Source organism: Dipodomys ordii, unplaced genomic scaffold (genome assembly GCF_000151885.1).
Source record: "Dipodomys ordii isolate 6190 unplaced genomic scaffold, Dord_2.0 Scaffold89, whole genome shotgun sequence".
NCBI classification, from domain to species: Eukaryota; Metazoa; Chordata; class Mammalia; order Rodentia; family Heteromyidae; genus Dipodomys; species Dipodomys ordii.
The window spans coordinates 1,462,658-1,481,567 of record NW_012267305.1 but is presented as its reverse complement, the minus strand read 5'-3'; the positions used below and the strand labels follow the sequence as shown (position 1 = coordinate 1,481,567).

At 40.7% G+C, this 18,910-nt stretch overlaps 1 protein-coding gene across 7 annotated transcripts in view; it reads left to right on the top strand.

Annotated features, from left to right (window-relative positions):
* Mtm1 (myotubularin 1) overlaps positions 1-18,910 on the top strand; it is an 89,773-nt gene that overhangs the window by 30,618 nt on the left and 40,245 nt on the right. For 6 of the 7 annotated variants that reach the window (XM_013025986.1, XM_013025988.1, XM_013025987.1 and 3 more), the window contains 3 exons: positions 242-336; positions 10,414-10,524; positions 13,734-13,835. In XM_013025986.1, the coding sequence (XP_012881440.1) occupies positions 242-336; positions 10,414-10,524; positions 13,734-13,835 (308 nt within the window). The remainder of the gene's footprint in view (positions 1-241; positions 337-10,413; positions 10,525-13,733; positions 13,836-18,910) is intronic. The other variant, XM_013025990.1, reaches the window with a different exon arrangement.

Sequence of the window (18,910 nt, the reverse complement as noted above, 5' to 3'; positions counted from 1 at the left end):
CCCCAGGTAGTGGCAGTATTGTGGGCAAATTGACAGAATTTGACATGGCCCCAGTAGTTTCCTACTTCCCAGACACAACCTAGCCTGGTAATGTGGAAGCATTGCCAAAGCTTGCTTTCAACCTTTTCAGCGATGTTATTACAGATATTCTTAGCCAATAGTTTATATTAAATTAGTGCCATTTGTTGTGTATCTTGGTATATATTTCCATTATTTTAGGGTCCTTTTTTTATCTCACTAGACAAAGAAGTTATTTACATATGTCCTTTCAATGGCCCCATTAAGGGAAGAGTTTACATCACAAATTATCGTCTTTATTTAAGAAGTTTGGAAACGGTAAGTAGAATATAAGTCCATAAAGATGACCCTAACTGTTAAAGATAATGCTAAGCTGTTTTCTCTGCTACCTTGCAAGATTGTGGATCAGATTAACCTGGGGGATATATTTGCTTCTCAACTCTTCATTTTTTGCTTATGCAAAACTCCTTTAACACTAACACCTGTTTTAGGTAGGAAATAGAATACATTGAAAAACAAGTTTGAAATCAGGATAGTACAAGGGGAGGCTGGTAGTTATAGGCCTTCCGTAGTGTGGAAAAGTTAGTTTTGTGCAAAATATTGGCTCATAACAACAAGCACAAATAAGAACCACTTAGGCATCTCAGCATATAGTACAGACACCCCAAATCTACTGCATCAGTTTTTAAAACATCACAGTGGTTAAGGCCCAGTATTTTAGAACTTTCTAGGTGTAGCTAGAAAGCACCAGCCAGCACTGGGAGACTAGGATGACTGAGATATGGTTTATTGCCACTCTTTTCAACACTTGGCCATGACATATTTGTCTCCACATTTCAAGGAATGTTCCTTTGATGGAGCATTGACCTGAAGCGGGAGGACAAAGAAAACAAGTAGAACTTTAGGCAGAGGGAGAATGGACTAAATGGGAATAGGCAACGCACAGTATGTGGAAGAATTGTAGCCAATTAGGGGACATATACACAGGAGATTTGGTACTGTTGGGGAGAACTGGCTTATAGTGAGCCATTTCTTTAGCATAGTTCTAATCTACAGTAGATTGCAGCTTTTGATCTTTTTCTTTGGTTATAATTCTGAAAAATGCTATTACTCCTGTTACCTTAGCCATGGGAGCCACTGTCCTGATGCCTCCTGTAGCATCTGCATATAGGGATGTGGGTGTAGATCAGGCCACAGAGGCCTGAGATTGGACATTTCATTTATGTGAATCAATTTAGTCTTCTAAAATTGGAGATGTATACATGTTCTGGATGTTGTAGTTTCCCAGAATGGAAAACAAGATTCTGGAAATTAAAAGCAGTGAACTGAATGCCAACCTTGGCAACAACTGGTAAAAATTCTAGTTTATCACCTTAGTCACTTGACCACAACTACTGCTTATAGTTGACTATTTTAAACATATGATTTAAGTACCTAGGAAAGAGAGAAACCATTGGGAGTGTTATCGATGTATTGTTTTTATGGAATCAAGATATACAACACTCCCTGACACATGGGTTGAATGGTGTTAGTACCTGCCAGTTGGGGTGTAGTCTTTATATCAAAGACTTAACACTAGCTCAGAAGGGGGTTCACTAACATTTTGCTATGCAGGGCCTTTCATCCCTAGAGTTCATAATGCAATGCATGGCCACTGTGTGAGAAACAGCAGACTAGCCAATGTGTTAGATGACAGAGTTTGGGTCTGCTATCATCTTAACTGGGCTATATAACTGGGGCAAAGCTAATCATATAAAATTTAGCATAGATTACATGAGTTAATATAGGATGAAAGATACTAGTCTTATGTGGGATCCAGGCTGTTTTGAATCAGCATTTGGATAAGACTGATTAAGAAGTTAATGTGTCTGTGAAAGGAATTCACAGAAGTATAATATGATGACCAGACTAAAGAACTGAAGTGTTGGCTTCAAATCTGGGTGCCACATTTTAAGAGGGACATTGACTCTGACATTGAGAAAGAGCAGAGAAAAAGAAGCAGGTAAATGAATGGACTGAGATATGAGCAATGATGGAAATAAATGTTTATCTGCCTTAGAAGACTAAAGGGAAGTAGGTGTTGGTGACTCATGCCTATAATCTTAGCTACTTAAGAGGCTGAGATCTGAAGATCATGGTTAGAAGCCAGCCCAGGTAGACAAATCCAAGAGATTCTTATCTCCAATTAACCACCAAAACAAAAAGTCTGAAGTGGAGTGGTGGTTCAAGTGATAGAGTGTCAGCCTTGAGCAGAAAAACTGAGAGAGAGTTTCCAGGCCCTTAGTTCAAGCCCTAGGACCAGTACACACACACACACACACACACACACACGCACACGCACACGCACACACACACACACACACACACACACACACACGAATTTAAAAAAAACAGCTGAGGCTATAGCCAAAAACTTCCTATAAAGAATGCTGTTTAAATGATTATTCAAGAGCCTCAAAACAATCATCGTAGTGTTTCATTGCTAAAAGTCGTACACATGGGCATTGTGAATCTTACTGAAAAATACAAAAAAAAAGCCTATTTGACAAAGAGCTGTGTCATCTCAGGGGCATTTGAAGTGCACAGCTGTTTCAGGTATGTAATCACTGCTGTGGGAATGAGTAGTCCAGATGTGTGCAATGTGATTTGGGGTGGAAGTTGAGGAACAGTGGGCAAATCCTTAGATTCCTAAGATGCTGTCCTCACAATTGCACTCCTTAAAGCCAGGCTGCAGCTGGCTTCTCGGTTCCAAACTGTTATTGGCTCTCTGTTGCCTATTCAGCTTTGTATGGTATAAAAGCCTTCCAATGTCTCTAGCCCAACTCACTTCTCTCCTCCCCAACACACTGTGGTCACACCCTCTCAAAAGCTGTTCTTTGTCTTTCCAAACCCACCTTAAAAGCCATGTCCTCTTTGGAGCCTTCCCTCAGCCTTCTACTCATCTTTTGGATCCCTGAATGTGTGTCTTTGTGCCTTACTGTCTGTATTTAACACTGAATTCTTCCATGCTCACCTTACCTATACTTGTAATACCCTTCTTCCATGTTCAGTTTTTCTCTGAGTACTTGTGACTATTCCTGATTTTATTCTTTTCTGGTTCATCTTGTTTGCTGTTTAATCTGTCACTAATGTTGTGTCAGCTCTTAGAATGAAGCCTGGTGCATTGAAGATACACAGCCAGCAGCATTGAATGAATGAATTCTGTTTTGCTTGCTGCTATGTCTGAGGTCTTAACAAATGTTGAGTCCTTTTCATACCTTCCCCCCCCCCAATAGTTAGCATTCCCAGACAAGCACTTAGTGAATGACTTCAGAAGAGGACAGGATACTGTGTTCTTGGTGCTGCTTAGAGAGGGCAAAGAGTGAGGCCTAAGCCTCTGTGTTTTGACCAATATAGACCCTACAAAATCGTGGCATCTCTGGTTCCAGCATTGCTTGTAGTGCTCAGAATACCACAGCTACCACTTGACCTTGAGGGTGCTAAGGAGCCTGAGTGGGCATTAATAATATGAACATAGCAGGGGCTCCTGTAGGTACTTGATTCCCTTTAATGTGGGACAGTCCTGAAGGAAGAACACTTCCATAGTGCCATCCAGCATTGCTTTGGATCCAGTAAGGAAGGGAGAAACACAGCCCTAGAGGGTTTCCATCTCTTCATGACACTGTCCATACCACGCTACTGAGCTGGCTGACTGCCTTTCAGAAACTGCATCATTAGGAATAGAGAGAATGGTGGAGACAGAAAAAGCTGAGGTTGGAGAAAGCAGCCTCAAGAGCTCCACAAGCACAGGTGAGCAGTCTGTGTTTCATGGAAAATGAGCCATGCATTTCTGAGAGTATGCTGGCTACAGTGAGGATGGTAGATCAATGAGAGGGGAAACTGGAGGCCCACTAGGAGATGATTTAGTTTTCCAGGTAAGCAAGAAGAGCCTAACACAGTTGTGGTGGAGATGGGAAAGAGGAAATCCGCATGGGAGCCTCCCAAAGGATTGGGTGGCTGTTTAAGGGAGTTGCAGGAGAGTTGAGACCAGTTCCTATCATTTTTCTTTGCTTGAGTGATCAGAGCTGCTTCCATTCATCAAAATATCTAGAAGTATGTTGAAGAAATAAACTTTGAACTGTACAACTCCTGGGTGAAAATGTCTTTGGCTTGGTTGAACATTCAGGCTGTGGGTAGAAGTCAGGAGGGAAGAAGAATCTCAGGAAGGAAAGGAGAGACCCATGGTGGGCAAACGAGCAAGAACTAGTAAGGATTTCTTGGTGTCTGCTGGTGGTCCTGGCAAGGAACACGTTCTCTGAGAGAGGAGGCTGATCAGTCCATCTCCTGCTCTTCCTTTTACCCTGTCTTCGTTGTGAAGTTTCTGTTGCTTCCAGGTGTCAGCTCTGTTTTCCATACTTCCCTTGGCTTCATCTAACTGCTGTGACCATCAGTTCTCTGAAGAGAGTATCCTTTGTTGACCAAGCTCTTTAGGGTTCCTTGAGCCATTTTTCATAATTTTCATTGGAGCCTGGCAATTGATGGGCACGCAAAGGCATTCTCTACCCATGCTTGCACTTTTGATTCCCCTGGTATTGGCCTTTTTTGTGTCTACTGGTCCCGGGTTTGAATTCAGGGCCTGGCACTGTCCCTGAACATTTTTTGCTCAAGGCTAGCATTCTACCACTTGAGTCACAACTCTACTTCTAGATTTTTTGGTAGTTAATTAGAGATAAGAGTCTCATGGGTTTGTCTGCCTAGACAGGCTTTGAACAGTGATCCTCAGGTCTCAACCTCCTGAGGACTCAGGATTACAGTTGTGAGCCACTAGCACTTGGATGGACTTTCTTTTACATCCCTTGACTTCTTACATAGCACTCCAGACTTAGGCAAAACAAATTATTCAATTCTTTATTTCTCACTCAATTCCTTCACTTGGTGTTCTTATTTCTCCTCCTAGGGACACTTTTCATAACTGTCTTCCTTGCAGTTGCCCATCCTTTCAGTCTTGCTGCCCTACTCTCTGTGGCCAGCATTGATCCTTAACCATTGCAGTCTCCACAGTGTCTTTCCTGCCTTTAGCCTCTCCCCAGCCCTCTAGACATACCTGCAGTCTCTCAGTCCCTTCCTTGTGGACTCTCTATGTCTTTACAGATGCCTCTGCCAGAGGTACAGGTTCATGGCTGGTTCTTCCAGCATGCCTCTCTCCCTCTCTCCTATGTATCTATGATACACTGACTCCTGTGAGCTGCTCTCACTTTCTCTTAATCCAGCCCTGTGCTTTCTTACCTCTCAGCCATTTTCTTCATCTAAAGCTCATGTTTATCCCCACCCCATCCCTACCATTGATTCTCACCCTCTTTAAACATTATTTTGAAATATTTATAATAGATTATGTATCTAGATCCACTAACAGCTAAATAAACACTGTTCCCTCCTCCCCCTTTACACCAGGAATAATTGCTACTGTAAACAGGAGAATTAGTGCTAGTTTAAGACTGCTGGCAATATGATAAATATATTGGATAGTTTCCTTTTCTTGTGTGTTGACGCTGGGGCTTAAACCCAGGGCCAAAGTGCTGTTCCATAACTTTTTTGCTCAAGTCACTGATGCTCTACCACTTGAGGCACAGCTCTACTTCTGGCTTTTTGCTGGTTAGTTGTAGATGAGATTTTCACAGACTTTTCTGTCCACGCTGGCTTCGAACCATGATCCTCAAGTCCTGTTCTGTTCTGTGCACTGGAAACCCAGAGGACAGCAAAGCACACAGATTCCATTGTCCTAGTCCTCCACAGAATTGCCCTTACTGAGTAAAAGTTAATGTGATATGCTGTTCCATGGAAGGTCAACAAAAGAACCATAGAGCTGAATAGTATCCAAGAATGTTTGGTTAACACTGCCTAAAGAACTAAATCACTAGTCAGGCATGGTGGGCCACAGCTGTAATCCCAGCACTAAGGATCTCTCTCACCATGAGCCTAGCCCTGCTGTCCTCCCCAGAGAACCCCAGGGAGCTTCATGCCACTTTTCTTCAGGGGCCTGGTGCCCAGTAAAATTCCCCATATTTAGTATATATGTGTGTGTGAGAGAGACTAAAGATATTGTTTGTACTTGTTTATCATATTTCTGTTTCAGGTAGTTTAGATACTTAGAGGCATAGAATTTGGAGTTAGAAAAGACCTTTGAGACTCTTTCAATATTTAATGATATTCAGCTAATGATGACTCAGGTTTCCAAAGATTGGGCTAATTTTCCTGCTCCTGGGTCTTCCTGTTTGGCCTGCTGAGATATCAGATCTAGAACATGTCATTCAGGAAGAACATGACAGGTAGCTTCATTAGACTGTGAGTTCCTTTGCTCAGGAGTGGCTGGTTCTCCTTACTGGCCCTTTCTTAGCCAGACAGCATGGTCCGACTTACAAAATTTCTTCTATATAGAAGCAGGGAACAGCAATTCTCCTGAGCTTTTAAAAAACAAAACCCCAAAACTTGTTTCTGTATAGATATTAGCACACCAGACTTTTTAAAAATAGCGTTCAGTCTATGCATTTTATATAAGGTTGACATGCTTACAGTCCACAAACACACGTAAATCTTAGTGTGACCTAAGCATAAGGGTATACTGCCTGATAGTATTTTTTTAATAACTAGACTGTAGTAAGAAGTAAAGGCATTATAACATCCAGTTACATATGTACAATGTTCCTAAGTAGTGTTTTGGGGACATTTTGATTTTAGCCATATTGTAAAATATCTTATCCCATAACAGTAGCTAAACTGCCTCTTTTCTAGGTACAGTCAGAAATATGTATCAGGTGCTTGCTAGAGCCTACTGATTCATTTTATATACAGAGCATAATTTCTTTCTGCAAGCACTAAGATATTCTTTGACATCATGGTGATAATAATAACTTGCATTTTTTTTGCCTATCCTTGCCAGGAATCATGCCAGGTACTTTAAATCCATTAGCTCTAATCATCCCTACTTTGCAAGTAAATGTGGCCAAGAGATAGTACTAACTTGCCAAAGTCATCCAGCTAATAAATATCAAAACTCAGATTTAAGCCAGTTTGGTCTACTTTAAAAGTTTGTATCCTTTTTTTTCTTCATAATAACTATACTTAAACTTTTTGACTTTTTTTTGTCTGTTGTGGGGGCTGAACTCTGGGCCTGGGTGCTGTCCCTCAGCTCTTCAGCTCAAGGCTAGTGCCCTACCACTTGAGCCACAGCACCACTTCCGGCTTTTTTCTGCTTATGAGGTACTGAGAAATCAAACCCAGGGCCTCATGCATTCGAGGCAAGCACTCTACCACTGAGCCAACTTCTCAGCCCAAAACTTTTTGACTTTTAATTTTGACATAATTACAAACTCACAGTAACTTGAGTAAATAGTACAGAAAGGTCTTATGTATCTATCACTCATCTCCTCCCAATAACTACATTGCTTTATGAGAATGAGGAAGTTAGCTGGGCACTGTGCATCGCCCTGTCATCCTAGCTAGAAGATTGAGAATGGGCCAGCCTGGGTACAAAGTATTTTACAATTTTGTCATTTTCCAGAGTATTAAATAGCCTCATGTGGTGTAGCATGCTGGTAATCCTAGCGCTTAGAGGCTGAGGTGAGAGGATTGTGAGTTTAAAGCCAGTCTAGATGACATAGTAAGTTCCAAGAAGCCTGGGGGTACATAATGAGACCCTCTGCCAAAGAACCAACCAATCAGATGTGTGTAGTGGATCACTCCTATAATCCTAGCTACTTAAAAGCAGAGATGAGCAAGATCATAGTTTGAAGCCAACCTAGGCAAAATGTTACAGAGACACCCATCTGAACTGATCAACTATGTGGTATTACATGCTTGGCATTCCTGCTACATGGAGGCATAGTTAGCATGGGTCCAGATAGACCTGGATAAAAGTACAACACCCTATTCTCCAAATAACTAAAGCAAAAAGGGTTGGAACCATAGCTCAAGTATAGAGCACTTGCCTAGTAAGCACAGGGCTCTTGAGTTGAAACCCCAGTATGACCCCCTAAAGAAGCAGTTTGTAAAAAAAACAAAAACAAAACTAGGCACAATGACACCATTTGTTTACTACTCAGAAACATATAAAAGAACAGACTCAAGAAGCTAAGTGAGCAGCTGGAGGTGTGCTGAAGTGGTAGAGCACCTGCCTAGCAAACACAAATCCCCAGAACAACAACAACAAAAAACCCTAAAACAAGCAAAATAAACTAACCAACCAATCAAAAAAATGAATGTTATATAGATAGGATCCTACAGCATGTGACATTTGCAATTGACTTTATTTATTGAAGTTCTTCCAGGCAGCAAATATCCTTAATCCCTTCATTTTTGTTGTTGAGTGCTGTTCATTGGTATGGATACACTACATTCTTACAGGTTCTTCAATTTCTTGATAGCCCTTAAGCTGTGTGTGTGTGTGTGTGTGTGTGTGTGTGTGTGTGTGTGTGTGTGTGTGTGTGTGTGTGTGTATATAATGAAGAAATGGATAATAGTTTCTTTTGTTTTTGTGCCTTGCCTACAGCCATTTTTGCTTTAGTTATATTTGAAACAGGGATTCAGGGTCCTGGATTGTGATACTTCAGTTTTTATACTTCCCATCATAGCTGGGACAACAGACACATACCATCTGTTGAGATGGGGGAATCTCATAAAATGTTTTGCTCTGATTGGCCTGGAACTACAATCCTCCAAATGTACAAACTCAAATGACCATATCCAGGTATTGATTGATATTGGGGTCTTAAACTTTGGACTGAGCTGGCTTTGAACCATAAGCCTCCCAATATTCACCTCCCGAATAGCCTGGATTATTATGGGGCTCTAGCTAGGAAATACTTTACTGTCTAAGAGGAAATGTTCAAAGAAAAAATATTCAATCACCTTTGAAAACTTTTTATTCTTTGTTGTTGTTGGTGGTGGTGGTTGTGGTTGTGGGGTTTGACTTCAGGGCCTGGGCACTGTCCCTGAGCTTCTTTATGCTCAAGGCTAGTGCTCTACCACTTGAGCCATGGCACTACTTCTGGCTTTTAAGTGGTTAATTAGAGATAAGAGTCTCATGGGGACTTTTCTGCCCAGGCTAGCTTCAAACCTCGATTCTCAGACCTCAGCCTCCTGAGAAGCTAGGATTACAGGCATGAGCCACCAGTGCTCAGCTTAAAATTTTTTATTCTTCATTGTCAAAAGTTATCTATTAATAGTTTGCTTTAAAAATCATGTAGCCCTTCATATCTCCTTTCATATAGATATATATTTTAGGTTATTGTAATTGATGTGTATTTTGCATGTTGCTTTTTTCTACTTAAGCTTATTTTTCCAGACATGTCTTCATGCGCATAGGTTTGTACTCCTGTTGAGTGCTAGCTGTAAATTGCTAGACTGAAGCCTTGGGCCAAAGGGCTGAAAGGGTGAAACTATTTTCATGGCTCTTTTAGTGTGTTCCCATTGCCTTGAAATCTTGGACTCACCCTTTATTTGCTAAACATGTTACGGAAGCTTTTTAAAACTTTGGTTACCTCTGGAGGAAATAGAGATTCTTCACCTTTCACCTGGAAGGACTGAGAAATAAATGAGAGTGTGCATGTAAAACCTCTGTGGCAGGAGGTGTTCACACCGACAAGGTGTTCATATTTGGCAACTGCAGTGATTATGGGATGGTTCCATCATGGCAGTAGTCTCCTGGACCATTTTGAAGCCAGCCTTGGCTAGCCAGCTCTGAGGAAACATTGCTGTGTATTTGGGCCTTTCTGCTCTGGGATGTGCACCCCAGCCTGGGACAACAGGGAAATACACACGTCATCTTCTTCTAACAAAGCAGAGAGAAGCAAATGATGTAACAGAACTGTGACTCAGTACTGTGCAATTTCAGAGGAAGTAATTAATTTTGCTTTATCTGATTGGGAAACAAGGCTGCATTAGATTTGATGCTTGCTGAGCCCTGGATATAGCTGTGGGGAGAATTTTGGTAGTTAGAAAAGACAGGTTATTCTAAGCAAAAGTAGTACATTGAGCAAAACAAATAACCTGATTATAGATGAAGTGTTTGAAGGAATGGGGAAGGAACTCACTTAGCTAGAAGGCAGATCATTGTGGAAGACAGGCTATAGAAACAGGCTCTGAGTGGCTTCTTGGGGCCCTGAAGTGATGTTCCTAGTTTCCTAGTTTCATCTCCTGGGGAAATGCACAATGACAAGTGTTTGAGGATGCCTTTTGGTTACATACTAGACCGTCTACATGATTGCTTATTTGTGTGGTCTCACCAGCATATATTTGTTCATAAAAGTGGTAAAAGGGCCAAGGTTAAAAAAAAACAAAAGCAATGACTATTTTCACATGTTTTTGATGTTTACATGATACTGAGAGAAATACTGACCTTTGTATTTTTGTCCATTACAGGATTCTGCTCTCATACTTGATGTTCCTCTGGGTGTGATCTCAAGGATTGAAAAAATGGGAGGCGCGTCAAGTAGAGGAGAAAATGCCTATGGTCTAGATATTACTTGTAAAGTAAGAGATTCAGTATTTTCCTGCACAAATCAAAAGGCACTTACATGTGAAATGTTATTAGAAAGCTTATGTGGGCTTAGAAAGTCGAGGTTATCTTGTTCATCTAAGGTCCTAGAAAATAACAATAATAATATTTATAGTACTACTAATAAAAAAAGAAATGGATCTTCCCTTATGATTTGGGATTTTCAAAGGTGCCTGGGGAGAAAGTTGTCATATAATGGAGCCACTGTGGTCACCGAATAATAACTGATCAGTTATTTCTCAGACATATTGGTCTACTATTTTGTATGGGGATGATGAATGGGAAAAAATATAAGGAATAGTTGTTATAGTAACTGTTTATTGGGCATCTGTGTCTATCTAGATACATGAGAGATGCTTTGCACTTGGTCCTCTGCACCATCCTGAAAGTTGGACATATTAGAGGTGGGGAGCCTAGGTTGCAAGACTCAGGTAGCTTTGCCAGGATGACTTCACCAGTGGCAAGTCCAGATCTATATACAGTGGCATAAGCATTTCCTAAACAATAGAATAAGCTGTTGCATAAGGAAACCTGCTTTCCAGATACAGGTGTCAGAAGACTATCCCCATACCAAAATGCCCAATTCTAGAAAGAGACACTTTTGAAAAAATATAGAGCTGAATTTTTCCCATTGTTCTTCCCTCTTCAGCATCTTTTGGCTTTTATTCTAATCTGAGCAACATTCACATGGTGGTTGTTAATCCCAGAGGACCTTTTCCAGCAACAGCAACGTAAATTCTTACCCTGTAGGTCCCATACCAGCCCCCGGTGCCCATTTAGTGTTTGCTTCTTTTTGAAGAGCAAAATCATACTGCCTTCTCTTTTTTTCCTCCTTCTCACTCACATTTACTCTATTTAAAGACAGAGTGGTATTTTGAAGTTGGAAGTGATAATGTGTTTTCCCTTAGAAATGGTGTCTCAGTAAGTCAGCTTTGAGCATCACCATAGGACCTGCCTAGTTGATAAGTAAGTGAGACTCTGACCGCAAGACCCTTGTGCCACAAGATCTTCCCCAAGTGCCCTTCCATGATGACTCAGAAAACCAGATGCAACTTACCTGTTAGTGTGTGCTCCCTTTTCTGTTACAGATTTAGTGATCTGCCACCTCTGAGTCATTTGCTTTTTCTACTTCGATTTTTCTTGTTGGCAAGGAAAAGATGATTCTTTTCTGTCTTTAATTGCATCTGAATCGGATGGTACAAAGTTTCTTGCATCACTTGTGCTTTGGCACATGAAAAATACTTGTCTAAATCACTGAGCAGAATAATTATTTATTGGAGATAGTCTTAATTTCTGGCCATCTAGTTAAGGGAATGATTTTGCCAAGCTACCACTGACCCATGGCTGGTAGGAGGAAGCTTTCGCACAGGTCTGAAGCTGTCTAATACTGTGCCAGTGGCTGCTTGCAAACCATTTTCAACATATCTCTTGCTATTGAAATTATTTTTCCCTTTATCTGACTATTGGTTTGCATCATTAACCAACAGCTGACATCCCAGTTTCTTGGGACATGATGCAAACTGGTTGTTGGACTTGGTTCAGTTACTTGCTTTTAGAAATGAAAGCCTGGGTGGGAGGCACAGTTCAATGGTAGAACACTTGCATAACATATGTGAGACCTTGGCTTCCATTCTCAGCCTCACAAATCAAAAGTGCAAGCCTGTGCACAATTCTGGAGCAGGCTAGACCCAACAGATGCATCTAATCTCAGGTCATTCATTAGCAGTCTCAGAACCTAGTCCATACTTCCTTTACCTTTTGTGATACCTTGATAATGCAAAGCCTTTGCTACTCCTTGAGACTGAAGAATTAAGATGACAAATTTAAAACACCTTGAAAAATATGAGTATTAGGATATCCAGAAGGGCTCATTCCTGAGATAGCCCAGGGTCTAGCCCATTGCTTATTTTTGTGAGGTGAGAATTGAAATTGTGATAGAGTATGATGTGCTTTCACCGGCTTGTTTTAAGAGGCAATCTAAAAATAATCGTATCTTCGAGCCTTGAAACTAAAACTATTATATTATTATATCTAATACAAATCAGCATTTACAGGAACTTTTCCCATTTGGATTTTGTTTAAAGGCTTTCTTGTCACTGGATGATGGTAGCTCATGCCTGTAATCTTAGCTACTCAGGAGGCAGAGATCTGAGCATCACAATTTGAAGCCAGCCTGGGCAGAAAAGTCCATGGGATCCTTATCTTCAGTTAACCAGCAAAAGCCAGAAGTTCGAGGTAGAGGACCAGCCTGGAGCAAAAAATCCAAGAGGGAGTTTGAGGCCCTGAGTTGAAGCTCCAGTACCAGTACATACCCCCCCACACACACCCCTTTCTTGTCTATTAGTCTTGAAAACTACCTTAAACTCTGGGTTTGTGCTGTGCATTAATTTACAGTTCCTGGAAATAAACTTATTACTAATATTGGTTAATTAAAAGTGGTTTTTATAAAACTGTGAACGTAAAGTTGGATAGTAAAAATATACTTACATGACTAATATGAAAGGTTAAATGCCAGTCATTGAAGATGAGAATGCTTGTATTTTAATGATATGTTTAACAATGTTGAGATTAGAGATTATATTTGATAGCAGGTCCCCTAAAGCATTTTATTGTGGAAATACTGATTGATAATTAACCATACCTTGAAAACAAGTGAATACAGACTCAGTAAATGATGTACATGGCAAGGTTGGATTTTTCTTTTCTTTCTATCAAATAATTTCAATGTTAATGGCTTTGTGTTAGTGGCCTTGTCTTATCATTTACTATACCATGTCTATAATGGGAATATTTTCAGGTGTTCTTCAACCTGGCATTTCAAAATACCATATAAAGGGGCTGGGAAGGTGGCTCAGTGGTAGAGCGCTTGCCTTGCATGCATGAGGCCCTGGGTTCGATTCCTCAGCACCACATAAGCAAAAAGAAAAAAGCCAGAAGTGGCTCTGTGGCTCAAGTGGTAGAGTGCTAGCCTTGAGCTGAAGAGCTGAGGGACAGCGCCCAGGCCCAGAATTCAGGCCCCATGACCGGACCCAAAATACCATATAAAGCAAAGTCATTTTCTTAGTAGTCTAGTTTAATTGCCCTTTTAGGTAAGTGAGCCTTCTTCCTTAATCAAACAGATGAATTCTTGTTAATTATCACTTTATTTGAACACTGAACTGTCCAATTTCTGCTTTGTCTCTAGGATCTGAGAAACCTGAGGTTTGCACTGAAACAGGAAGGCCACAGCAGAAGAGATATGTTTGAGAGCCTCATGAAATATGCCTTTCCTCTGGCCCACAGTCTGGTAAATTCTAAGACTTTTCTAAGCGTCAGAAGTGTAAAAACTGTGTTTGGGGTGGGCTTCTCTTTCCTTCACTCACAGCTCTGCATTTCCCTATGTGATGTGTATGGGGGGGGAATCTTATTAATATCTGATGTAATAATTCCGAGAGGCAGTAGACTTTTCCTGTTAGTCTTAGTCAGATCAGGAGGCAGGTAGGAGCCCCAAAGCCTGAGAACATTACACAGGGTGACATGTGTTTTCTGGCCCTGAGTGTGCCCTTTAGAACATCTGTCCTAGTGAGGAGATGGGATGTCTTGGTGCAGTCCTCTGGGGTCTCCTTCCAAAGTTCATGGTCTTCACTTTGGCACTGAGTACTGCACAGCAGGCCTTTGTGGCTCCAGTTATAAATGGGACAGATCTTCTGAATGTAAATACCATTTGAGCAAATACATTTTTAAAATGCAAATATATTGTACATGTATGGCAGGCAGAAGATCCATAGGACAGATTTATTTGATTAAAAATGAGGTTTCAGTTACCATTTGATAGCATGTAATATATATTTGCATATTGGGTTAGGCACTAAATTACTTAGAATATATGACTTTGTCCAAGTAATGATCTGGTTTTATATATAATAACATTTCCTTTCTTTTCACCAAACTGCTAGAGTAAGTTCACTTGGACTCTATGCCTAAACCAGACCATTCCATGAATGTCACTGTTTAATCTTCATATTCTTCCTTGGTCTTGTCTTCCTTTATCCAGCTGTGCTTTGCCTGCATCTTTTTACCATTTTCCTCCCTCTCTGGTTGAATCTCAGACTTAGAGGTGAAAGCCTGCTAAAGAGAGATTAAAGAGATAATTCTGTATAGCATGTACACACGTGCACACACACAAACACACATACACACACACTTGTTTTATTATTTAACTTTTGAGTTAGCATACATTTGTAATATGAGGGGGTTCCATTTTGATATTTCCATACATGCATACAGTGAGTGAACTTACTAGAAATTCAACTCTTCTACCATATTCCCATTCCCACCCCCTTTATCAAACATAACATCCTCTGTCCCCTTAATCTCTCAATATCCCATCTCACTGGTCCTCTTTTAGACAGTCCCCCTTTTACATTCATGTTCCGTTACCATTACTGTTGGCACCACCACCACCACCACCACCACCACCACCATCATCACCATCATTACTATCATCATCATCATTATCCACAAATGAGAGAAAACATATGACATTTGGCTTTTTGAGCTGGGCTTATCTGGCCCAGCGTGAATATCTCTAGCTCAATTCACTTACCAGCAAATGGCATGATTCCATTTTTCTTTATGGCTGAGTAATTGTCCATGCTGTGTATATGTGTGTATGTGTGTGTTATCATAAAGTCTTTATTTATTCATCAGTTGTACAATTTGGCTGATTCCAGTTTGACTGCTATGAACAGAGTTGTAATAAGCATGGCTATGCAAATATCTTTCCTACAAATTAATTTATATTCCTTTGGGAGGCCTAAACTTGCTATGACAGAGTTGTATGGTAGAACTAGTTTTAGTTTTTTTGAGGAGCCTTCATGCTGCTTTCCATAGTGGTTGCACTTACTGGTTTACATTTTCACCAATAAGTGTATGAAATCTCCATTTTCCCACCATTTTGACTAAGATGAGCCAATGATTTATCGCTTAAGCCAACTCCCAGCCTGCTTGTTTGCCGACTATTTTGGAGATGGAAATCAGCAAACTTTTCTGCCTGCTGATCTCAAGCCATGATCCTTCAGATCTCAGTCTCTCATGTAGCTAGAATAACAGTCATGAGCCATAGGCATTGGCTTTTTACTGTAGTTTTGATTTGCATTTTATTTATGACAAAGGATATTGAACATTGTTTCATGTATTTATTAGCCATTTGTATTTCTCCTTGTGAAAACTGTCTGTTCAATTCATTTGCCCATTTGTTAATCAGATTGTTTGTTCTTTCGCTGCTTTTTTTTTTTTTAGCTCTTTGTATATTCTGGATATTAATCTTTTCTCCATTGAATAACTGGATCTTTTCTTCCATTTGTGGGTTCTCTCTTGATTCTGATAATTATTTATTTTGCTGTGCAGAAGCCTTTTAATTCAATGCAGTCCCATTTGTCTATTCTTGCTCTTCATTTTTTTCTGGGAAGTTGGAAAGAATCCAAATTATTCAGAAAATAATTACCTATGCCTATATATTTCACAGTTTTCTATGTGTTTTCCTGTGTAGTTTCAATGTTTCAGATTTTACATTAAGATCTTTGATCAATTGGAATTAACTTGTGGGTATGTGTGTGTGGCAATGTGCCAGTAATGAGGCTTGAACTTAGAGCCTAGGAGCTGTCTCTTAGATTTTTTTTTTTGCTCAAGACTGGTCCTCTACCATTTGAACTACAGCTTCACTTGTGCTTTTTCTGCCAGGGCTGACTTTGAACTATGATCCTCAGCTCTCAGCCCTCTGACTAGCTAGGGTTATAGGTTTGAGCCACTGGTGCCCTCTTGAAAGTCTTTTGTTTTTTGTTTCTTCCCTTGTGAGACTCCATTATCACTGTCTTTTCTTTCAGAATAAACATTTTTTTCAATGTTTCACTCTCGCCCTTCTTCTCTTCTCATTACCGAGTTGGCCTCTGTGGTTTAAGTTATTGTCTTAGCTGAAGGTATCACTGCGATGTAAATAGGTGACTTTTAAACCTAGCCTTGATATTGCCTTTGGATGAGCATAACTGGTGTAATCTCCCTTCTTCTGGGGGTCCATATGAATCACAAGCTAACTTCTTGCAGTTCGTGAAGTCTACTGTCTGCCCTCTGTGTCCTGCAGTCTTGGGGATAAATGATCTGAAGTCACTTGTTTTTATTCTTCTGTCCTGCCTCCCATAGGAGTGTCAGTTCCAAGTCCTATGGGTCTAATTTTGAGTAACTCAACTATTTCTCCCTAATTCTACTTGTGCTTCCTAGTTTAAGCCAGGCTTCCAAACTTTCAGTTCCTTACCCTTCTGACTCATCCTATACAACGTCGCCAGTATGTGGCTTCTGTGGCTTTTTTTAAAATTTTTTTTTATTGTAAGAGGAGTTACATGGCTTTTGTTTTTATTTTAAATATAATCATGTCACCGTGTCACCTCCCAAAAAAACTTCTTAAACAGTCTTCATGGCTCACCCTCCCCCCACTGTAAGCATGTAGGACTGCCCAGCACTCCTCTGACCTGCAGAGTCCATTCTCAGATTGGACTTTGTTATTACCATTACCCACAGCCTGTGTGTCTCCGTAATGCCCATCATGCACATGTTGATGTTTCAATGTCTTGCTCAATCTGAGGCTCTTTCCATGCCATGTGTGAACCCCTAGAGAGAGTTCATCTCTTATCTAGGTTTTAGACTCTTCAGGTGCCTCTGTTGGAACTCACCTTGTCATGGAATAGCTGTGTGGTAACTGTCTATTGCCAGTAATCCTCCTACCTCTATGCAAGATTGACTCCTGCATGGGAGGGTTTTTGTAGTTTGGTTTTAGAATGCTTGAGATCAAAGCAAGAGCCTACCTCCCACATGGTAGATGAGCAAGGACTCTAGCATTGAACTACATGCCAACCTCTGCATGACAGTTTTATAACGACAGGTTTTTTTTTTTTGTTTGCTTGTTCGTTTTTCGGTTGGTCGTGGGGCTTGAATTCTGGGCCTAGGCACTGTCCCTCAGCTGTTCAGCTCAAGGTTAGCACTCTACCACTTGAGCCACAGTGCTACTCCCGGTTTAATGAGGGTTAATTGAAGATAAGAGTTTCAGGGGGACTTTCCTGCCTGGGCTGGTTTTGAACCCTGATCCTCAGATCTCAGCCTCCTGAGTAGCTAGGATTACAGGTGTGAGCCACCAGCGCCCAGCTGGCAGTTTGTTTTAATGTGTGTACATGTGTTGCTCCTGGGGCTTGAACTCAGGGCTTGGACACTGTCCCTGAGCTTTTGTGCTCAAGGCTAGTGCTCTTCCACTTGAGCTATAGCTCCACTTTTAGTTCTTTGGTAGTTAATTGAAGATAAGAGTCTCACAGACTTTTCTGCCTTGGCTAGCTTTGAACTGTGACCCTCAGATCACAGCCTCCTGCATAGCTAGGATTACAGGCTTGAGCCACTGCCATCTGATTCTAATGACAAGTTCTTGGTTGAACTCAGTTTTAGTCAAAAATGATGGAAAAATCAGTACATAGAAACAAACGGGATGAATGTTTCTGAATATTATGCATCTAGTATCAGAACATAGAGTTCTGTATTGCTAGCAGTGCAGTCATCACAAAGGGCTTGGCTTTTAAAGGTTGTAGTACATGGCTATATATTTTATTTATCTGTGCTGGCAGTCCTTACTTCCTCCTTAAAGATACCAACATGTCACACATCCAAGAGGAGGAACATATGAACTGAATAGTTCATATAAAGTTTTTGAAAAATTGCCTTATCTCAGTTTTAACTATTGAAAGTCATCCTCTGAAGCAAAATGTTTGAATCAGTCACCAAAACAATACATTATGCACGTAATTGGTTACCAGGCACAGCTGTAATCCTAGCTACTCAGGAAGCTGAAATCTGAAGATCAGGGTTTGAAGCCAGCCCAAGCAGGAAAAGCCTTGAGACTCTTATCTCCAGCTAACCAGCAAAAAGCCAGAAGTAGTAAAAAAAAAAAAAAGCCAAGAGTGAGGTTCTGAGTTCAAGCTCCAGTACCAGCATGAAAAAAAATAGATCCACTACTGACACTGCTTTTAAAATGCTAGTTCCAGAGATGCAAGTCAGCATGTGCAACTGTTTTCTAAATTGTGTTCATTTCAGAGTCCAGTGTTGGGTGATGTCAGGGAGCATTGAGGGAAGCTAAAGAGCGTGCTACAGGATGCATACTACCCAGCCACATGCAGGAAGCAACAGTCCAGCAGAAGTATACAGGGCTCCAGAATATGATCATTTACATTCAGTGGTGCAAGAAAAATGTAAAGACAGTCCCCTGGTATCTCATAGGAAGAAAATGGGAAGAGGCCCTATGGAGTTGATCATTGTTAGTCTTGGGCCTGGAAGGACAGACATAATTTC